Source organism: Prionailurus viverrinus, chromosome A1 (assembly GCF_022837055.1).
Source record: "Prionailurus viverrinus isolate Anna chromosome A1, UM_Priviv_1.0, whole genome shotgun sequence".
Taxonomy (NCBI): Eukaryota; Metazoa; Chordata; class Mammalia; order Carnivora; family Felidae; genus Prionailurus; species Prionailurus viverrinus.
Window position 1 is genome coordinate 3,932,157 of NC_062561.1, and position 17,527 is coordinate 3,949,683.

General features: G+C 42.6%; 2 protein-coding genes across 8 annotated transcripts in view; one reads left to right on the top strand and one right to left on the bottom strand.

The window, feature by feature from the left end:
* SGCG (sarcoglycan gamma) overlaps positions 1-17,527 on the top strand; it is a 152,609-nt gene that overhangs the window by 119,737 nt on the left and 15,345 nt on the right. For 6 of the 7 annotated variants that reach the window (XM_047864024.1, XM_047864076.1, XM_047864038.1 and 3 more), the window contains 2 exons: positions 11,382-11,505; positions 14,193-14,946. In XM_047864024.1, coding sequence (XP_047719980.1) covers positions 11,382-11,505; positions 14,193-14,366 — 298 coding nt within the window. In that variant the 3' untranslated portion in view covers positions 14,367-14,946. Of the gene's footprint in view, positions 1-11,381; positions 11,506-14,192; positions 14,947-17,527 lie in introns of those variants that run through there. The other variant, XM_047864029.1, reaches the window with a different exon arrangement.
* SACS (sacsin molecular chaperone) overlaps positions 17,436-17,527 on the bottom strand; it is a 44,091-nt gene continuing 43,999 nt past the window's right edge. Inside the window, exon 10 of the transcript XR_007153267.1 lies at positions 17,436-17,447. The gene's annotated coding sequence lies outside the window, so the exon portion shown is untranslated. The remainder of the gene's footprint in view (positions 17,448-17,527) is intronic.

A 17,527-nucleotide genomic window follows, 5' to 3' on the forward strand; every position in this document is an offset into this window, starting at 1 on the left:
AGCTAGAAAGCGAGACAAGCTCATCCTTAGGTCTCAGTAACAAAGAGGAAATTCATTGTCAGAGCCGAGCTAATGTACTGCTAGAGAATCAGGATCCCATAGAGATGGGGGGCCGGGACCTTAATAGTATTATGGGACGGGATGCCAAGCCACAGCCTAGTGTGTGCGAAATGCTCAGGCTGAGACACCCTGTACACCCTGGTCTCCCAGAGAAGTTATTGTAGAAAATTTGCCTGGTAGTCTAAAGATGCTGTGAACCCATCTTGGGCCCTGGGTTGGGTGACCCAAACGAAATCAGGAACTACAGGGCTTTGCTTGGCCAAGACAGGAGGACTATATCCACACTGCCTCATAAGATCTCAGAGCTGGAAAATTAATGTTAAAAACTGCACTGAAGTCCAACTACTTTGAAGAAAGTATCCCATTACCCATGACATAAAAACACCTATGGAAGACAGACAGTCATTGCTGAAGATGCGTTTACTACAATAATAATAATAACGCAAAGACACAGAATTAGCAGCCTCTACAAGTTACCGCCTGAAACTCTAAGAGAGCAAAGTGAGAGATTTTTTTTTTTTAATTTTTTTTTCAACGTTTTTTTTATTTTGGGGACAGAGAGAGACAGAGCATGAACGGGGGAGGGGCAGAGAGAGAGGGAGACACAGAATCGGAAACAGGCTCCAGGCTCTGAGCCATCAGCCCAGAGCCCGACGCGGGGCTCGAACTCCCGGACCTCGAGATCGTGACCTGGCTGAAGTCGGACGCTTAACCGACTGTGCCACCCAGGCGCCCCGAGATTTTTAAAAGATATGAATAAAAGGCTCAAAGAGAAAAAAATGTATTCTTTAAAAAAAATTTTTTTTAATGTTTATTTTTAGTTTTGAGAGAACAGACGGGGGAGGTCAGAGAGAGAGGGAGACAGGATCTGAAGGGGGCTCCGTGCTGAGAGCAGAGAGCCCATCAGGGGAATTCACAAACCACAAGATCATGACCTGAGCCGAAGTCGGATGCCACACCGACTGAGCCACCCAGGTGCCCTCAAAGAGAACAAAATTTTGAATACAAGGTTAGGCAATGTCACAGTCATATGCAAATGGCAGATTTGAAAAATAACAGAATAGAAATTCGAGAAGCGAGCGATCAGGTAATTAAACTCCGTGTCACCCAGCAGTTGGTTCCTCATCTCATTCTGCAATAAGAGAAATCAGGATTCCTCGAAGAAATGGCTCATTCTAGGACGGGGGCCGCGAATGTAGAAGATGAATTTGGAACATTTTGCAGTGCCAGTGAATAAGCTGTGCTCAAAATTCAAAACAGCGAGGGTACATCAAGAAGACCCAGGAGCCAAATGAAACGAGCTCCCAGTCGAAGGACTCCCAGTCACAGCTGGACAATTTAAGCAAAAAAAAAAAAAAAAAAAAAAAAAAAAAAAAAAATCTTAGCATATTGAATTGTAACCCAAAGGAGGTCGATATCGAATCTCCGTGATTTTTAGTTTCCATCAAATACACTACAAAGCGATGAGTGTTATTTCAAAATGACGGTGTGTATAATATGCAGAAATGATATCTTTTGTAAATACTTAAACTTAGGAAAAACACAGCGTTAACTTAAAACTGTGTAACGGGTGCGTAGTTTCTCAGATATCGTTTAGGACGGAGAGCCCTGCTCTGAGTTGTCTATTCTACCAAGTTTTACAAAACGTGGGTTTGGGATGTGAACATACGGAACTTTGCCAAACCTGGCCAGTGTGCCTCTCAAAGTGCCTGATCCGATTTGTTGCTCCGCGAGCAGTGTAAGGGTCTGTCTTTCCTCACCTTTTTACCTGTATTTTGCACTGTCAGACTTGATGATCTGTTTCATGTTATCTTGTGTCATTTTACTTTTCATTTCCCTAGGGACTAGTGTGGTTCAGCATCTTTCACATTTTTATTTTGTTATTTAAATACTCAGCCTTCTCTTCAGATCTTATAAATCGTTCCCTTTTTATTTAAGGCTGCTTCTCCTGGAACTGCCTTCCATCTCCTTTGCTTCTTTAATGACTCTTTAAAATGGATTTGTAGAGGAGCGCCTGGGTGTCTCAGTCAGTTAAGCGTCCAACTTCGGCTCAGGTCATGATCTCATAGTTCATGGGTTTGAGCCCCGCGTCGGGCTTTGTGCTGACAGCTCAGAGTCTGGAGCCTGCTTGGGATTCTGTGTCTCCCTCCCTCTCTCTCTCTCTGCCCCTCCCCTGCTCGTGCTCCGTCTCTGTCTCTCTCTCTCAAAATAAACATTAAAACAAAATTTTAGTGGATTTGTAGGGATTAAAGTATAATATAAAATATTCTGAATATTAACATTTTTCCTGTTAACATTCTATTTTTAATGTTTATACACTCAAATTTATTTATAATTTCATTCATTATATCTGGATTTTAAGACATAATTTGAAACTTTCCTTACAGAAAGAGGAAGTCAGGCATGTTGCTTGTCTGGTTTTGCCTTTTACATTACGATACATTTTAGATCCCTGATGCCTTTAGAGTTTATTCCTGTATCAGGTATCAGGTGTGAAGTGTGGGTCTAATTTTATCTTTTCCAGTCATCCAGCCACCGGAGCCAGCAACTAGATTATCTATTAGAAATTCCACCTTTGTCGCTACGATTTGAAATAAAACCTTTATCATCTATTAAATTTCCCTATGCACGTGGGTCTGTTTGTGTATTTTCTGTTCTGTTCCCCTAGTCTTCCTGTTCAGGTCCTAGTCCCAACCTTGTTAAATAGGGTATAAAGTTTATTTTATTTTATTTTATTGAGTTTATTTATTTATTTTGAGTTGGGGAGAAGCAGAGAGAAGGAGAGAGAGAATCCCAAGTAGGATCCATACGGGCAGCACGGAGCCTGATATGGAGCTCGAACCCGCAAACCATGAGATCATGACCTGAGCCGAAACCAAGACTTGGACGCTTAACCAGCTGAGCCATGCACGTGCCCCTATAAAATATGGTTTAATGTCTGGTAGGACTAGTCTCTCTCTCTCTCTCTCTCTCTCTCTCCTTCTCTCTCTCTCTGTCACACACATGCACACATACCCTCGTAGCTTTCAATATTTCTCTGCCAGTTCTTGCTTATTTTTCTGAACTTGAGCATTAACTTATCTAGTTCAAGAATTATTAGGATTATCTTAAATCCATAAATTAACTTGGGGAAAACTGACATCTTTATGTCATTATTTACCCGAAAAACATGGGATGTCTTTCCATTTGTTGAAATCCATTTTTGCCCTTTCAGGAATACGTAGAAGTTTTCCTTATGTATGTTTTTCACATTTCTTGGAAGTTTACCGCTAAGCTCGGCACCCGGGTGGCTCAGTTGAGTATCCAACTTCGGCTCGGGTCATGACCTCAGTTCGTGAGTTCAAGCCCCACATCTGGCTCTCTGCTGTCAGCACAAAGCCAGCTTCAGACCCTCTGTCTCCCTCTCTCTGGCCCTCCCCTGCTCGCTCACTCTCTCTCTCCCTCTCTCTCAGAAAGAAAGATTTTCTTTTAAAAAGTTTACCCCTAAGCTCACCTTTGTCGCGATTATATCCCCTAACAAGTTACCACTGTGGGTATGAAAGCTACTGATTGCCGTGTGATAATTTTCTATAAACAACCTTACCAAACTTTTTATTCTTTGAGTCCGTTTCATGTTGGCTCCTTAGGGTTTTCAGGTACGCTGTCCTATCATCTGCAGATAAACATACTATTGCGCCTTCTTTTCCAACTCTGTGTCTCGGATTGGTTTCTGATATCTCATCCCGTGTCCCAGCACTGTTAGCGCCATGTGAGAAAGAAGTGGGCGTAGTGTAATCCTTGCCTTTTCCCAGTCTGAATGCAGATGCCCCCGGTGTTCCCCCATGAAGACGATGTGAATACGTGTTTTATAAAGCAAATAAATACCAGTTTCTATTTTGTGTTGAATGGCCGTTAGACTTTGTCGAAGACTCTTTAGCCCTTGTGGAGATGGCCATGTTTCTGTGTTCTTTAGATGTGTTAATACAGTGTATCATGTTCATGGGTTTTTCATGCCACACCAATCTTGCACTCATGGAATCAATTCTACTTGGTCACGGCACATTCTTTTCTTAAATTGGTGTTCAATTCCACCTGCCAATATTCTATGTAGAACCTTCGCGTTCATATACCTTTGGTGATGTCAGTCTGTAACTTTCTTGTTTGTGTGCTATTTTCGTAAGGTTTGGGTAACTATGTTATCCATGCTTTTCAAGAATGGGGAAGATTTCCCTTCTTTTCAGTGTTCTGGAATGATTTGTTGACAATTGGGATGCTCTGATCTCTGAAGGTTTTTGGTGGAATTCTCCCTGGAACCATATGGGCCTGATTAATTTTTTAAATATAATTCCTTAAGAGTGCAATTCTTCTTGAGGCGCCTGGGTGGCTCAGTCAGGTAAGCGTCTGACTTCAGCTCAGGTCACGTCACCGGTTGTGAGTTCGAGTCCCGTGTCGGGCTCTGTGCTGACAGCTCGGAGCCTGGAGCCTGCTTCAGATCCTGTGTCTCCCTCTCTCTCTGCCCCTTCCTCGCTCCTGCTCTGTCTGTCTGTCTCTCTCTCTCTCTCAAAAATAAATGAATATTAAAAATTAAAAAAAAAAAAAAGCTTCCAGATCAGCTCAGGTCATGATCTCACAGTTTGTGGGTTTGAGCCCTGTGTCGGGCTCTGTGCTGACAGCTCAGAGCCTGGAACCTGCTTTGGATTCTTTGTCTCCGTCTCTCTGTCCTTCCCTCACTCCTTCTCTGTCTCTCTCTGTCAAGAGTAAATAAACATTAAAAAAAATAGTGCAATCCTTCTTTTATGGATTTTTTTTTTAATTTTTAACACGTATTTATTTTTTGAGAGACAGAGAGGGAGTGCGAGCGGGGTAGGGGCAGAGACAGAGGGAGACACAGAGTCTAAAGCAGGTTCCAGGCTCTGAGCTGTCAACACAGAGCCTGACGTGGAGCTCAAACTCATGAACCATGAGATAGTTACCTGAGCCAAAGTCGAATGCTTAACCGACTGAGCCACCCAGGCACCCCCAATTCTTCTTCTTGGAGAAATTTGTCTGTTTAAACCTTTACCTTTATAAGGGTCAATGTTGATCAACTGTTTTTGCCTAGATAATTATTAATGTATTCTTGGTTTTCACATATATTTGCATATGGTCTGAAAGTGTTATCTTGGGAATATTTTAATTCCTTCTCTTTCCGTGTTTTTTGAAACAACTCATTGATAAAAAATCAGTGTCTACAAATGCATGATTAACAAATGAAGCATTGAATTGATCTCACACAGCTTGCATAATCACATTCCTCATCCCAAGTATTTATTTTTCATTTATCACAGGTTACTATTCCAAGTCTACTTAGTGAAAGTAATTTGTGCCTCATGGTGATTGGCAGTTTATGGTGTGGCTCATTTTCCTTAATTCTAGAAATTCCAAGAAAAAAGAAAAAGTCCTAAAATATCAAAACAAAACATAGTACATTTAGTCAACTCAACAAGTGGAAACAGTTTGAAGAATTGAAAGTTTCATCCAATCACAGGAAAAAAAAAAGGAAACAAAGGAGGGGGTCTGCCTGGCTGGCTCAGTCAGTGAAGCCTATGACTCTGCACCTTGGAGGTGGGGGTTCCAGCTCTACATTGGGTGTAGAGATTACTTAAAAAATAAAATCTTAAAAAAAAAAAAAGAAGTTTCATCCAGGAACAGAATAGTGAAAATAAACCCGTAGGAACTTGAGTGTATTGGAAAACACTGTTTGGGCATTAGGAAGGGAACGAATTCTTTCACAACCACATTTGCTTTTCAGATTTAGGTCTTTGATCCAACCAGATTTGTTTTTCGTGTGGGGTATATCTCATGTTTCAGTTTCTCAAATTTCTGGATTTGACATTTAACCCCCTACCTACAGTAAAGTTCCTAACTTTTAATAGGGGAATTGACCATTTATATTGATTGTTACCACTGACATACTTGACATATTTCTGTGGTATTATGTTTTATTTACTGTGCTTGTTCATTTCATTTTTTCTTCTTACTGACCTTTGGTTAGATCAAGAAGCTTTTCCCTATTTTCCCTCTGGTGTTTTCCTGTACTCGTTCTGTTTTTATTCTTGTAATGATTACCCTTTACATTTTACATGCATGGAGATAAATTAATGCTTTCTGATGAAGTTTAAGTGATTATCATTCTCTTCCCAAATTATAAAAAAAAAAATTTAAGTTATTCCCATCTTGTTTCCACTTTGCTTTTACTCATATCTCCGTTTTCTGTTTTTCAAGCAATACCTACTCAGCTTTACCCACACAGTGTGTTGATTATCCTAATGTCCACCATTAGATGGTGCTTGCAAAATACTCTTTTTGCAAAATACTCTTTTCCTCTGGTTTTAGTTCCTAGAAGCACTGTACAGATAGTAAACTTTTCCCTCTGGGCCTGAAATGTCTAGTCCCTTCATAGTGGAATGATAGTTAAGCTGGGATAGATTTTTAGGCCGATGGTAAATTTTCATCAGCATTCTCGAGATATTATTCATTACTTTTGGGTCTTTGGTGAGCAATTTCATTCTGAATATTTGTCATTAATCTCAAAGTTCTGCAGTTCTACCGCCAAGTGTCTGGGTGCCGGGTATGTCTTAATTCATACTTGGGTCTTAGGTTGCCACTTCAATGTTAGGAACTCTTGTTATTTGTGAATTCTGGAAGGTGATTAACCGTGACCTCGTCATTTCTGTGTCTTCTCATTCTCCAGAGTACAGGTGTTCTTAACTTGTGGTCTGTGGATCCCCTGGGTATCCAAGAATAGAATTTAGCGGGCTAATGATTTTGAACGTGAAAAAGAAATCCTTCATTTTCGCTGACCTCCAATTCACATTTTGCATTCCTTCAGCTATAAATGAGAGGCAACAAACCACAGTAGTATCAGCAGTTTCTTTGACTTTTTCGTCTGTAGAAGCCAGAGGTACCTCAGTATCACGTAAAGGTTATCGCTAGTATCACAGAATACGTTACACACTCTTCCCTGCTTTGAAATTACACTAGTTGTAAGACCTCCGACCAGATCTTATTTAATACATTACTAAACAAGCTCATAAATTGCTGTATCACCCATTGAAAGATACTTTTACATTTGTATGTAAAAGTCATTAGTTCCCTTTGAAATTCTCTGTGCTTTATTTTATGCATTGAAAAACATTAAACTTCTATTTCAGATTTTACATTTCTCGTTTTTCCACTGAATTACCAAAGCCACATTACAGCATCCTATTCTCTTTTCACATGTGGCACGCCTCCCATTTAGCCTGCCGGAAGACTTCAATTTTTTTATTTCATGAATTTCTACTTACTTGGTTTTCATTTTTTTTTAAGTTTCACTTATTAATTTGTGTGTGTGTGAGCGAGAGAGAGGCAGAGGAAGTGACAGAGAATCCTAAGCAGGCTCCGTGCTGGGAGCGTGGAGCCTGACTGGGGGCTCGATCTCACAAAGCGTGAGATCATACACAAAACCAAAATCCAGAGTCGTTCGCCCAGCCAGCTAAGCCGCCCAGGCGCACCTGCTTACCTGGTTTTTAAGTCTTTCTTTTTCTACTCTGGTCTTGTTCTGTGAGCATTGATTTATCTCTTTGGATGCCCTGAACTTAGTTACGTGTTAGTCCCTTTCTGACTGATCTGTTATCTCTAGTTCCTCATGTTGAGAGATTCGCCCATGTGGTTTGGCAATTCTGGGCGTTCATGCCCTTTGGCTCTTCATCTGGGAGAAGGGGTCCAGGAGACCCTTCCATTTGCCTTTCATGTCTGTTTCACTTTCACTTCTGCCCGGGCCCTGCAGGGGGCACTGTTCTGAAGCCAGGGTTTATAAGTATTTCTCAGGTTGGGCTCCTGCAAGGCCTGAATAGTGTGTGCGTTTGGGTTCTACACTAATGCATGATTGAAGACTCTCTGCTCACATCCCTGAACGAGCAGCCCGCTTTAGGGTTGTTACCATGCTGCGTTTCACCTCCCATCTGTGTGCCCAGAGCCCGTTTCCAAACACCTCTGTCCCGCCCCCCCTACCCCCTTCCCGTAGTTGGCCACAACTCCTTCCTTGTAGAGATTTAAAATACCAGTCCAGGGGCGCCTGGGTGGCGCAGTCGGTTAAGCGTCCGACTTCAGCCAGGTCACGATCTTGCGGTCCGTGAGTTCGAGCCCCGCGTCGGGCTCTGGGCTGATGGCTCAGAGCCGGGAGCCTGTTTCGGATTCTGTGTCTCCCTCTCTCTCTGCCCTTCCCCCGTTCATGCTCTGTCTCTCTCTGTCCCCAAAATAAATAAACGTTGAAAAAAATTTAAAAAAATAAATAAATAAATAAATAAAATAAAATACCAGTCCACATGGCAGTACCTCCAGGGCCCCAGCATCTCAACTCCCACTCATCACTCTAGGAGTTTCTTGTGTTTCTGGCACAATGAAAATGCCCTTTGCTTGTTGTTTTCTATGCCTAGTATGTGTTTTAATGTATTTTGTTTTCCCGTTGTATTTTAGCCAGCATTTATGTGTAAGTGGGCACTGAGAGGAGAGCTCTGAGCCGCTTATCTGTCTTGAGCAGACTTCATAGATTTGTCTGTAAAACATGGCTGGAATCGGGTCGTTCCTCTGCTTACAGCCTTTCCTCTGCTTGAATGTTAGACTCCTAAAGGCAGGAAGCTTGTCTGCCTTGTTTGCTACTGTTTTCCTACAAACCTAGAACAGCACATAATAGGGACTTCATAAATAAGGGTGAAATGAATTAAACACATTTTCCCCCACCACGTTTAGATTAAAGACGAACACAGTGAACAGGGCCTAGCGGCCGGCATGGCCTGCCAGGGGACACGATCTAGCCCTTGCATGATTTGGCCAGTGCTGCCTCAAGGCCAGCTTTTCTCGTCAGTTTGCGTTTATGCTCCCTGCTCCCTCATCCTCTGTGCAAAATTTGGGCTTAATGGGAGCCTGAAAGGGCTTGAAATCAAAACATTATCCATACGTTTCAATAACTTTTCCCCTTTGTTTGAATGGCACTAACATGACATGAGCAAGAAATATTATAATCAGATGTGATTGACCAGTTACATGCCCTAAACTCAAAAATGAATACGGGCCAAAGTTTGGGAAGTTACTGAATTCTGTGTGTCTTTACTTAAAAAGGAACACAGCTTAAAACTCACCTGCTTTAACAATCACATTATCTTAATTAATTGTATTTTTATAACCCGAATTGTGTGTGAGCATGTTTGTGTATTTACACACACAGCTTATTTATTTAGTGTATTTCTGGAGCAGTGTTCAAAACGTTTTGTTCCTCATGTAAGTCACGAGTAAATATGTTTTTTGAATGTTTATTTATTTGAGAGAGTGGGGGAGGGGCAGAGAGAGAGGGAGAGAGAGAATCCCAAGCAGGCTCTGTGCTGTCAGTGCAAAGCCCAGCACGGGGCTCGATCCCACAAACTATGAGATTATGACCTGAGCTGAAATCAAGGGCCGGACACTCAACCGACAGCCACCCAGGCACCCCCGGCCATGAGTAAATATTTATATGTTCATATTTGAAGAAAGGGCTCGATATCTAACCGGCAAACTAAAATATAACAAAAGAGAAAAAAGTAAGTTCTTTTATATCTGACTGTTGCTCAGCGTGTTCATGGAAATGTGTACTTCAGAGCTGTCTAATCACAGCCTTTTTTGGTAAAATGTGTCTTAACTTGTGCTGAACTGATACGTTTCATCTTCAAGGTCAGAAGTGAGGCAAAGGGGAAGAAATTTACTATTCCAGAAACACCGTGTTATAACCTGGCTAAGAACTAGTGATTGGTCCTAACTAACGGACCTGACTAGCGGAGTCATTTTGTGGTTTGATGACTGATCTTGAAGCACGCTTGCCTTCACTAGGGTCTTCAAGATCACCAGTGGTTTGCCTGAAAGGGACCAGACCTCTGCAAGTTGCTTCCGTGCTTTTCTCCCTTCCTTTCCTTCCCCATCCCCCCTCCCTTTCTTTCTATCAATCCAGGCAGGAAAAATGTAGATAATTAGCAGATGGCAAAGTGGCAAAATGGGCAGGCAATCCACAGACCAAATCATCTGGATATATCTAAGTGTTACCCCATAACCTAAGCTTAACAGAATTTGACCAATACATCCCATACATATCTCTTAAGTGTTTTCTTGTACTCAATGTAAATATAAATTTCAAAATGCGTAACATCAAATTTTTCATATTGAGATGTACATAAAAAAAAAAAACGAAACTTTGTTTTCTGTAACAAAGAGTGGTAGACAAAAAACTTGCCAATTGAAGGTAACAGTTCCTCCAGTCAAAGGTCTATGGGGTAAATATTCAATCAGTTCAAATGCTAATTAACGATCTAGATCCTTCTGTCCTCTGGAGCCGCTCCCTTTGTCTCCCCTGCCCATGCCTACCCTAATCTTACCCTGCCGTGGGTGGATCACAGACCCGCACCCTGTATCCTGTTCCACTTGTTACTGATCTTTAAACATTTCAGTCAAATCAGCCTTCCAGCCTTTGGGGTTGGGTTGCCTTAGGTTGGGTCGGGCGTTGCCTTGGGTTGAACCTTTCAAGTGATCATGGTGTGCCATCTGGTGGAAATTTAGTGTTTTTTCAGGCAGAGGCAAATGGCATTTCTCTGATCCATATATTCCTGGCTCTGTATCTATGTTTGACTTAGTCCCAAGGAGACTCTGGTAGATTTTACAAAAACAAAGCCAGCTGAGGCCAGTCTTCATCCTGCCAGTATATCAACTCTACCAGTTCATTTCTTTCCCAAAAGAAATCTTTGCATTTGTAACCCTCCTAAGCTTTAAAAAAAAAAAACCAACAAAACCTCAAGACTAAACATGCATTCTATTTTATGAACAGGTGGCAAATGAACATGTTATCCTTCCTTAAATCTGTCTTTTTCCCCCAAACAAGTTTGAGTTTTCACTAAAAAGAAAGCTTTACAGAGTTTTCACAAGTAGCATTTTCTTTTGGTGTGTAATATGCAGGGTGCTTAACCCTGCCATCTGAAACTACTACGTAGGGGTAGGGCTGTCTAATGTTTTATCCGTTTTTAGATTTCGTAGATTCTCACTGATGGGATCTCTCTGATTTCGTAGACTCTCACTGATGGGAAGTTAATTTCCTTACTGAAACTAACACATTATTTCTGGATTGGTCAATAAGGCGTATGTATACACTCTAGTGGGATTCAAGCACGACACGATGGTGCTTTATACTTTATTAGTTATATTTTCATGCAACGCCATTCAGTCAGTGAGGGATTCCTGGGGAATTATTTTTAATACTGTTTTTTTTTGTTTGTGTGTTTGTTTGTTTCTTTACCTCATTTCAGATTAGAGTCTCCCACACGGAGTCTAAGCATGGATGCCCCAAAGGGTGTTCATATTAAAGCTCATGCTGGGAAAATCGAGGCCCTTTCTCAAATGGATATCGTTTTCCAAAGTAGTGATGGAATGGTGAGTTCAGTGCGCCAGCTCCTGTTGTGTATTTCCTGGTGATCCTCACATCCATTAAGGTATCGTTAAATTTATGGCCGTCTGTAAACCGACTGAAAAGAAGGCAAGAGACAATCGTGCATTTCAAGAAGAGCCAAGAAAGGTTAGAGTTATTCTGTACTGGATCCAGACAGTATTCTTTGCCTGGTATCTGTGCTGTCCAGTCTCTTGTTATTTTCATCTGGGAAAGAACACTGCAGATTTTCCGAGCCACTTCCTGTGGATGTGGCTTCTCTCAATATGGCGGTCACTGGGAGCTCCCCATAAATGACAGCCATCAGCGCGTATTGCCTAGAGCGCTACGCTTTCTCGTACCAAATTAAGTTTGCGTGCAAGTTAAATGTGAAAAATAAGAGCTTTAAAAGCCACAAGAAAGATGACATCTGGAACTTCAAGTCCGGGGATAAAAGGTCACCGACACAAGCCAAAGTGCATAACAAAGCAGTAGAACGCTTGCTACTCAATATTGATTGTCCTAGTACCAGATCAGTTCACAGGATACCTGTTTGAGTTCGGGGAAGTTAACAGGCCTCTCCAGACCTGGACCTGTCTTCTCATTTGTCAAGTAGGGAAAATAATACTTGCTTAACTAAGTCACAGATGATACCAATGTGATAATATGGGTGACAACATTTTTAAATTATGTTAATTTAATAGTAACAGGAAGGGACAGTAGTAGCAAACGTAGACCATGAGAGGTGGCCCATGTGTGTGGACAGGACCTGTCCAACGGCAGCCTGCCAGGAGAATAGAACAGTCATCTGGTGAAGCCCCTTCAAGTTGTAACTTAAAACATTATGATGTCAGGAGCAGATAGATGCAAACATGAGAAGAATTCTGGTATCTCATTACCATATCATAATGTGACTACATACTTCAACTGTATGACCTTGACAAAATACATACCGATTTTAATTTTGAAATAATGTCACTTGTTTCCATCAATGAGGTCATGTTTATAATTGCATACAGCCTGACTCATAATTGAAGTTGCTATCCCTTCTTACTGGGAGCTAGCTCCAAGTGAGGAGATGTCTGGCCTCCCACAAGATATATTCCCATAAAGACCAACGAAGATGAGCAAGGAACTGGTATGCGGACTACTGAGTGACTAGGGTTTGCTAGAAGAGCAGGAAAAAAATAACTAGAAAAGAAACATCACCAAGTAACCATAAGAAAGGAGAGCAGACAGAACCCAAAGGACTGGACAATAGCACGAGTAGGTTCCACGTTTAAAAACAATACAGTACACATTTCACTTTTCCTCTGACCGTGTCCCAGACCACAAGGCAAAGCTTTGCTTCTAATACTGTTCCATCCACTACTTCACACAGGAGTGGCCAACTTCCCGAGAGTACAGACTGCACGCATCAGTTTATATATATATATATGATCGGAGTCCATGAGGGCACCCGGATGGCTGAGTCGGTTGAGCGTCCGACTCTTGGTTTCAGCTCAGGTCATGATCTCACGGTTATGAGTTCGAGCCTAGCACTGGGCCCTGCACTGCCAGTGCAGAGCCTGCTTGCGATTCTCTGTCTCCCTCCCTTTATGCCCCTCCCGCCCTCCCTCTCTCTCTCTCTCTCTCTCTCTCAAATTAAATAAACTTAAAATTTTTTAAAAGTTAAAAAAATAAGATTGGAGTTTGTAGATAAGAGTATGTAAATAAAGAAGAGTCCAGCCTTGTTTGCAAGGAAGAACATTCGGCCTGCCTGTGACACAACTTAATTCCTGCTAACAAGCGAGCGCCCTGGAATGGGTGAGATTTGGCTACTCGAGAGGGTTCTTCTTTCTTCGTTCCCAGAATTTCAAACCTCAACTAATGACCATTTGTTTACATTTCAGTTTCAACTAGAATAGGAGCAAAAACCCCAATAGCTTTTACTCACTTTCAGTTGGCGTTAATCTGTGTGTCTGCTGTTCCTCCACACCTACGAGAAGGCAGCAGAGTTTCAAATATTTTAGAAACTAGGGAAATGGTTGGTGGCTAATCGGATGAATGTAATTGCCTCTTCTAGGAAAACAAAATCAACAGAAATCCCAACATTCACAGGTAAAAATTGTGAAGGGACGCCTGGGTGGCTCAGTGGGTTAAGCGTCCGACTTTGGCTCAGGTCATGATCTCATGGCTTGTGAGTTCGAGCCCTGCATCTGGCTCTGTGCTGACAGTTCAGAGCCTGGAGCCTGCTTCAGACTCTCTCTCTCTCTCTCTCTCTCTCTGTCTCTCTCTCTCAAAAATAAATAAATAAATAAATATTAGGGGCGCCTGGGTGGCTCAGTTGGTTCAGCGTCTGACTTCGGCTCAGGTCATGATCTCCCAGTTTGTGGGTTCGAGCCCCACGTCAGGCTCCATGCTGACCACTCAGAGCCTTGGAGCCTGCTTCGGATTCTGTGTCTCCCTCTCTTTCCGCCCCTCCCCTGCTCATGCTTTGTCTCTCTCTCTCTCTCTCTCAAAAATAAACATTAAAAATTTTTTTAAAGAAAGAAAATCTGATCATATAATGATCATCTAAGACTTAAGTCCCGTGCCTCATTTCATTTTCTATGTGGAGAAAAAACTAATCTGTTTGGAGCATTTGGAGATACGAGTTTCATACTGTCCCGCTCATCCCACTGGACCACTTCATCTCTTGTTTTCTCCCAAACAGCTCGTGCTTGACGCTGAAACCGTGTGTTTACCCAAGTTGGTTCAGGGGACTCAGGGCTCTGCCGGCAGCTCACAAGAACTCTATGAAATCTGTGTGTGTCCAGATGGGAAGCTTTACCTGTCCGTGGCTGGCGCGGGTACGACGTGCCACGAAAGCAGTCACGTCTGCCTCTAAACCACCTGCATCTTCCACCGAACGCCTGCCTCATGTCCGTGAGCTTTACGGTACCGACCTCGGGCCTTCACACTGAGCAACTTAACATCCTATAAAACCGAGATGGTGGATGGGAAGTCGGAGGATGGAAAAACGTGCCAACGGAAGAAGGATGCAACTACACGCTCTCAGAATGCTGTGTACTTATGAGACACAGACGTCTAGCAACAGCAAACAAGGAAATGTTTGTTCCACTACACTTACTTTCATCAGAACCGCTGTGACTTTTCCTTTTCTTTCTTGTAGATAATCTACAGTGAAAGATTGAATTGCTGTGTGGAATTAACTTAGGCTGTTCAGTTGTGAATATCTAATTCCCCACGGAAACAGCATTGGTCTAAATGCCCCCAAAGTTCAATGTGGTCCCATTATATCACTGAAACCCACGCACTCATTTTAACGCACAGCGCGTCAGGTCTCACAAGAAAATCTTCAGGTTTTAAGGGGACTTAGGTGGATCTGATTTTCAACATGTAGTCAAGGGAATAAATTCTACAAAATCAATCATGTTTTCTTTATGCATAGTCAACAAGCAATAAAAATCGACCTACATTTTCACAAATTTCAGTTTGTCTTTTATGTCCTCTAATCCTCACTCCGGCATTCTGAGGTAGGTATCATTTTCCCCCAAGTTCCTGGTGATTAAAAAAAGGTTCAGCTAGGACAAGTCAGAAGGTCATCTAATAGCCGGTGAAACGAAACCAAAACGTGAGCCTACATGTCAACGGCTGTTCTCGCTTCAAAAAACTCTGGCATATTGTCTCATTCCATACAAACACCAACTACATGGTAACTGTAAATGGGATGATATTCATTTGACAAGTGAAGTAACCCAAGTCCAAAGGGGTTTTGTCGCCCACCAGGATCAGAGAGCCAGGAGGGGGTGGGACTCATAACTGCCCAGCCTGTGTATTTACTTCTGACACAACAGTAACGGACTGGCTGCTCCGTAGACTCTCTTCATTTTTGAAAATATGTTTAATACCAATGGGTTGCACATGCCACTGTAGAAATCAAACAGGACACACTGAGCCTGTGAAAACGGGCTAGCTTTGTGTGAATGAATCGCTCGCTCATTTTGTTAAATGCCGGTCGTCACAGAGTGGTGGCTTTTTGGTTTTTTAATGTTTTGTATTGTTTTGTTTCGTTTTTGTGTTTTACCAGTTGCTGTAATTAGAATCTCCAAGTAGCACAAGACGTGGTAGGACCAACAGCATTGTAACTTCCTATTTATAGGATTTGTAACTATAAACACCAGTTCAGATTCATTTTCTGCACTCAGAACGGAGAGCAGAAAAGGGAACCCTGTTTCTAATATGTTAACAAGGTGTTCATCTAACAGTGTAGCCCACTTACAACAAATCCTGGATTTTCAAATTGCTATGTGCGTAAAAACTGGAAAGTACAGGGGCGCCTGGGTGGCTCAGTCGGTTAAGCGTCGGACTTCGGCTCAGGTCACGATCTCGCGGTCCATGAGTTCGAGCCCCACGTCGGGCTCTGGGCTGACGGCTCAGAGCCTGGAGCCTGCTTCCGGTTCTGTGTCTCCCTCTCTCTCTGCCCCTCCCCCATTCATGCTCTGTCTCTCTCTGTCTCAAAAATAAATAAACGTTAAAAAAAATGGAAAGTACGGAGGGAAAATTACATGTGTCCTGGTTAAGAGCAAACTTGACTAGGGCCGCCTGGGTAGCTCAGTCGGTTGAGCATCCAACTGTTGATTTTGGCTTAGGTCATGATCCCAGAGTCATGGGATCCAGCCCGGAGTCAGGCTCCACACTGAGCTGGATTCTCCTTCTCTTTCTGCCCCTTTCCCCCATTTGCTCGTCGTCTCTAAAAAACAAAAGAAAACAAAACAAAAACAAAAAACACAATCTCCAGTTTCGTAGGGGATGGGTGTTTTTAGATTTTAAATTGGTATTTCACCTTTTTCCATTTAGTTAAGTCCTGATTTTTTTAAGTTAATGTCTGCTTTCTTGTGACAACATTCCCACTGTCACGGTAAATAGTGTTGCCTTTGTTTTGTTTTGTCATATGCTCTCCTGCTCCCTGTTTGTGCAAAACAAACGTCTTCAAGCTCGGTTGACGCAAGGTCAAGAAAAAGAATCAAGGAGAAAGTATGGGGGCTAGAACCCTTTGAATAAAAGACATAAATTAGGTGTTTTTTCGCTCTTTTGCTGTCTGGAATCATCATGAAAGAAATTGGTATGGGTGGCTGCATTCTCCAGAGTGGTAAGGAATTTATCCTTGCTTAGAATCAAAGCTTTTAGATAGGTAGTGTTCTCAGATGTATTACACATACCTTTTTGAACACGTCAATGCAGTGTAATTTAAATTTTCATTAAAGGTGTAAGATCATGACGATGACCATCCCTAACGGACATACCTGATGAGTTATGTGCACTGATACTCCTGTATACCAAGTGGTTGTATGTAGACCGAGTGTTGATATGTGACCTCAAAAATAGCCCCTCTTTTTCCATTTCCAAGCCAGCTGAGTGGACACGAGTCAGAGAGGTGAAGAGCAAAATGTTAGCTTTCATAGTAGAAACAATTTGATTTGCAGCAAGATGGACTGGCCTCCCTAAGCCTTGACAGCTGCGTATCACAGGAAGCTCTCCCAAGCCGGGCAGGATGTGGGCCCCTGCCTTCGGTAGCTGGCCATGCCCAGGCCAGACGGAGGCACCTGTTCCGAAGGCAGCCACATGCCAGGTAAGAGGAAGGGGTGAGCTGCACGTGCACGAGAACTTCCGGCCCATCCACCCACCAGGTTCATCTCGGCTTTGGGGGTCAGCGAAAGAGCAGAAGCTGCTCCTTTCAAGGCAGAGCCAGCCCCTCACACTAAGGCCGTTAGGCGGTGTGAGCTTTAGTTTTTTGCCCCTTCCTTCCCCAGAACGCTTCCTACTCAGTGGTAGCAGTTTGCCCTACGTTAGGTTCCACTTCAGACTTGCTGTGGTTTCAAAACCAAACGCTTGTTATCAGGTAGAACAGGTGGCTCAAAGGGCGGCGCTAAGTAAAAGTCCATTTTTTACCGTGGAGACAGTGCAACTTCGATTTTGTCCTCTTAGATCCCAGCTTTGTGGTCAGCGTATATGAGGGTATTTCCCGAGCCGCTTACCAACCATGAG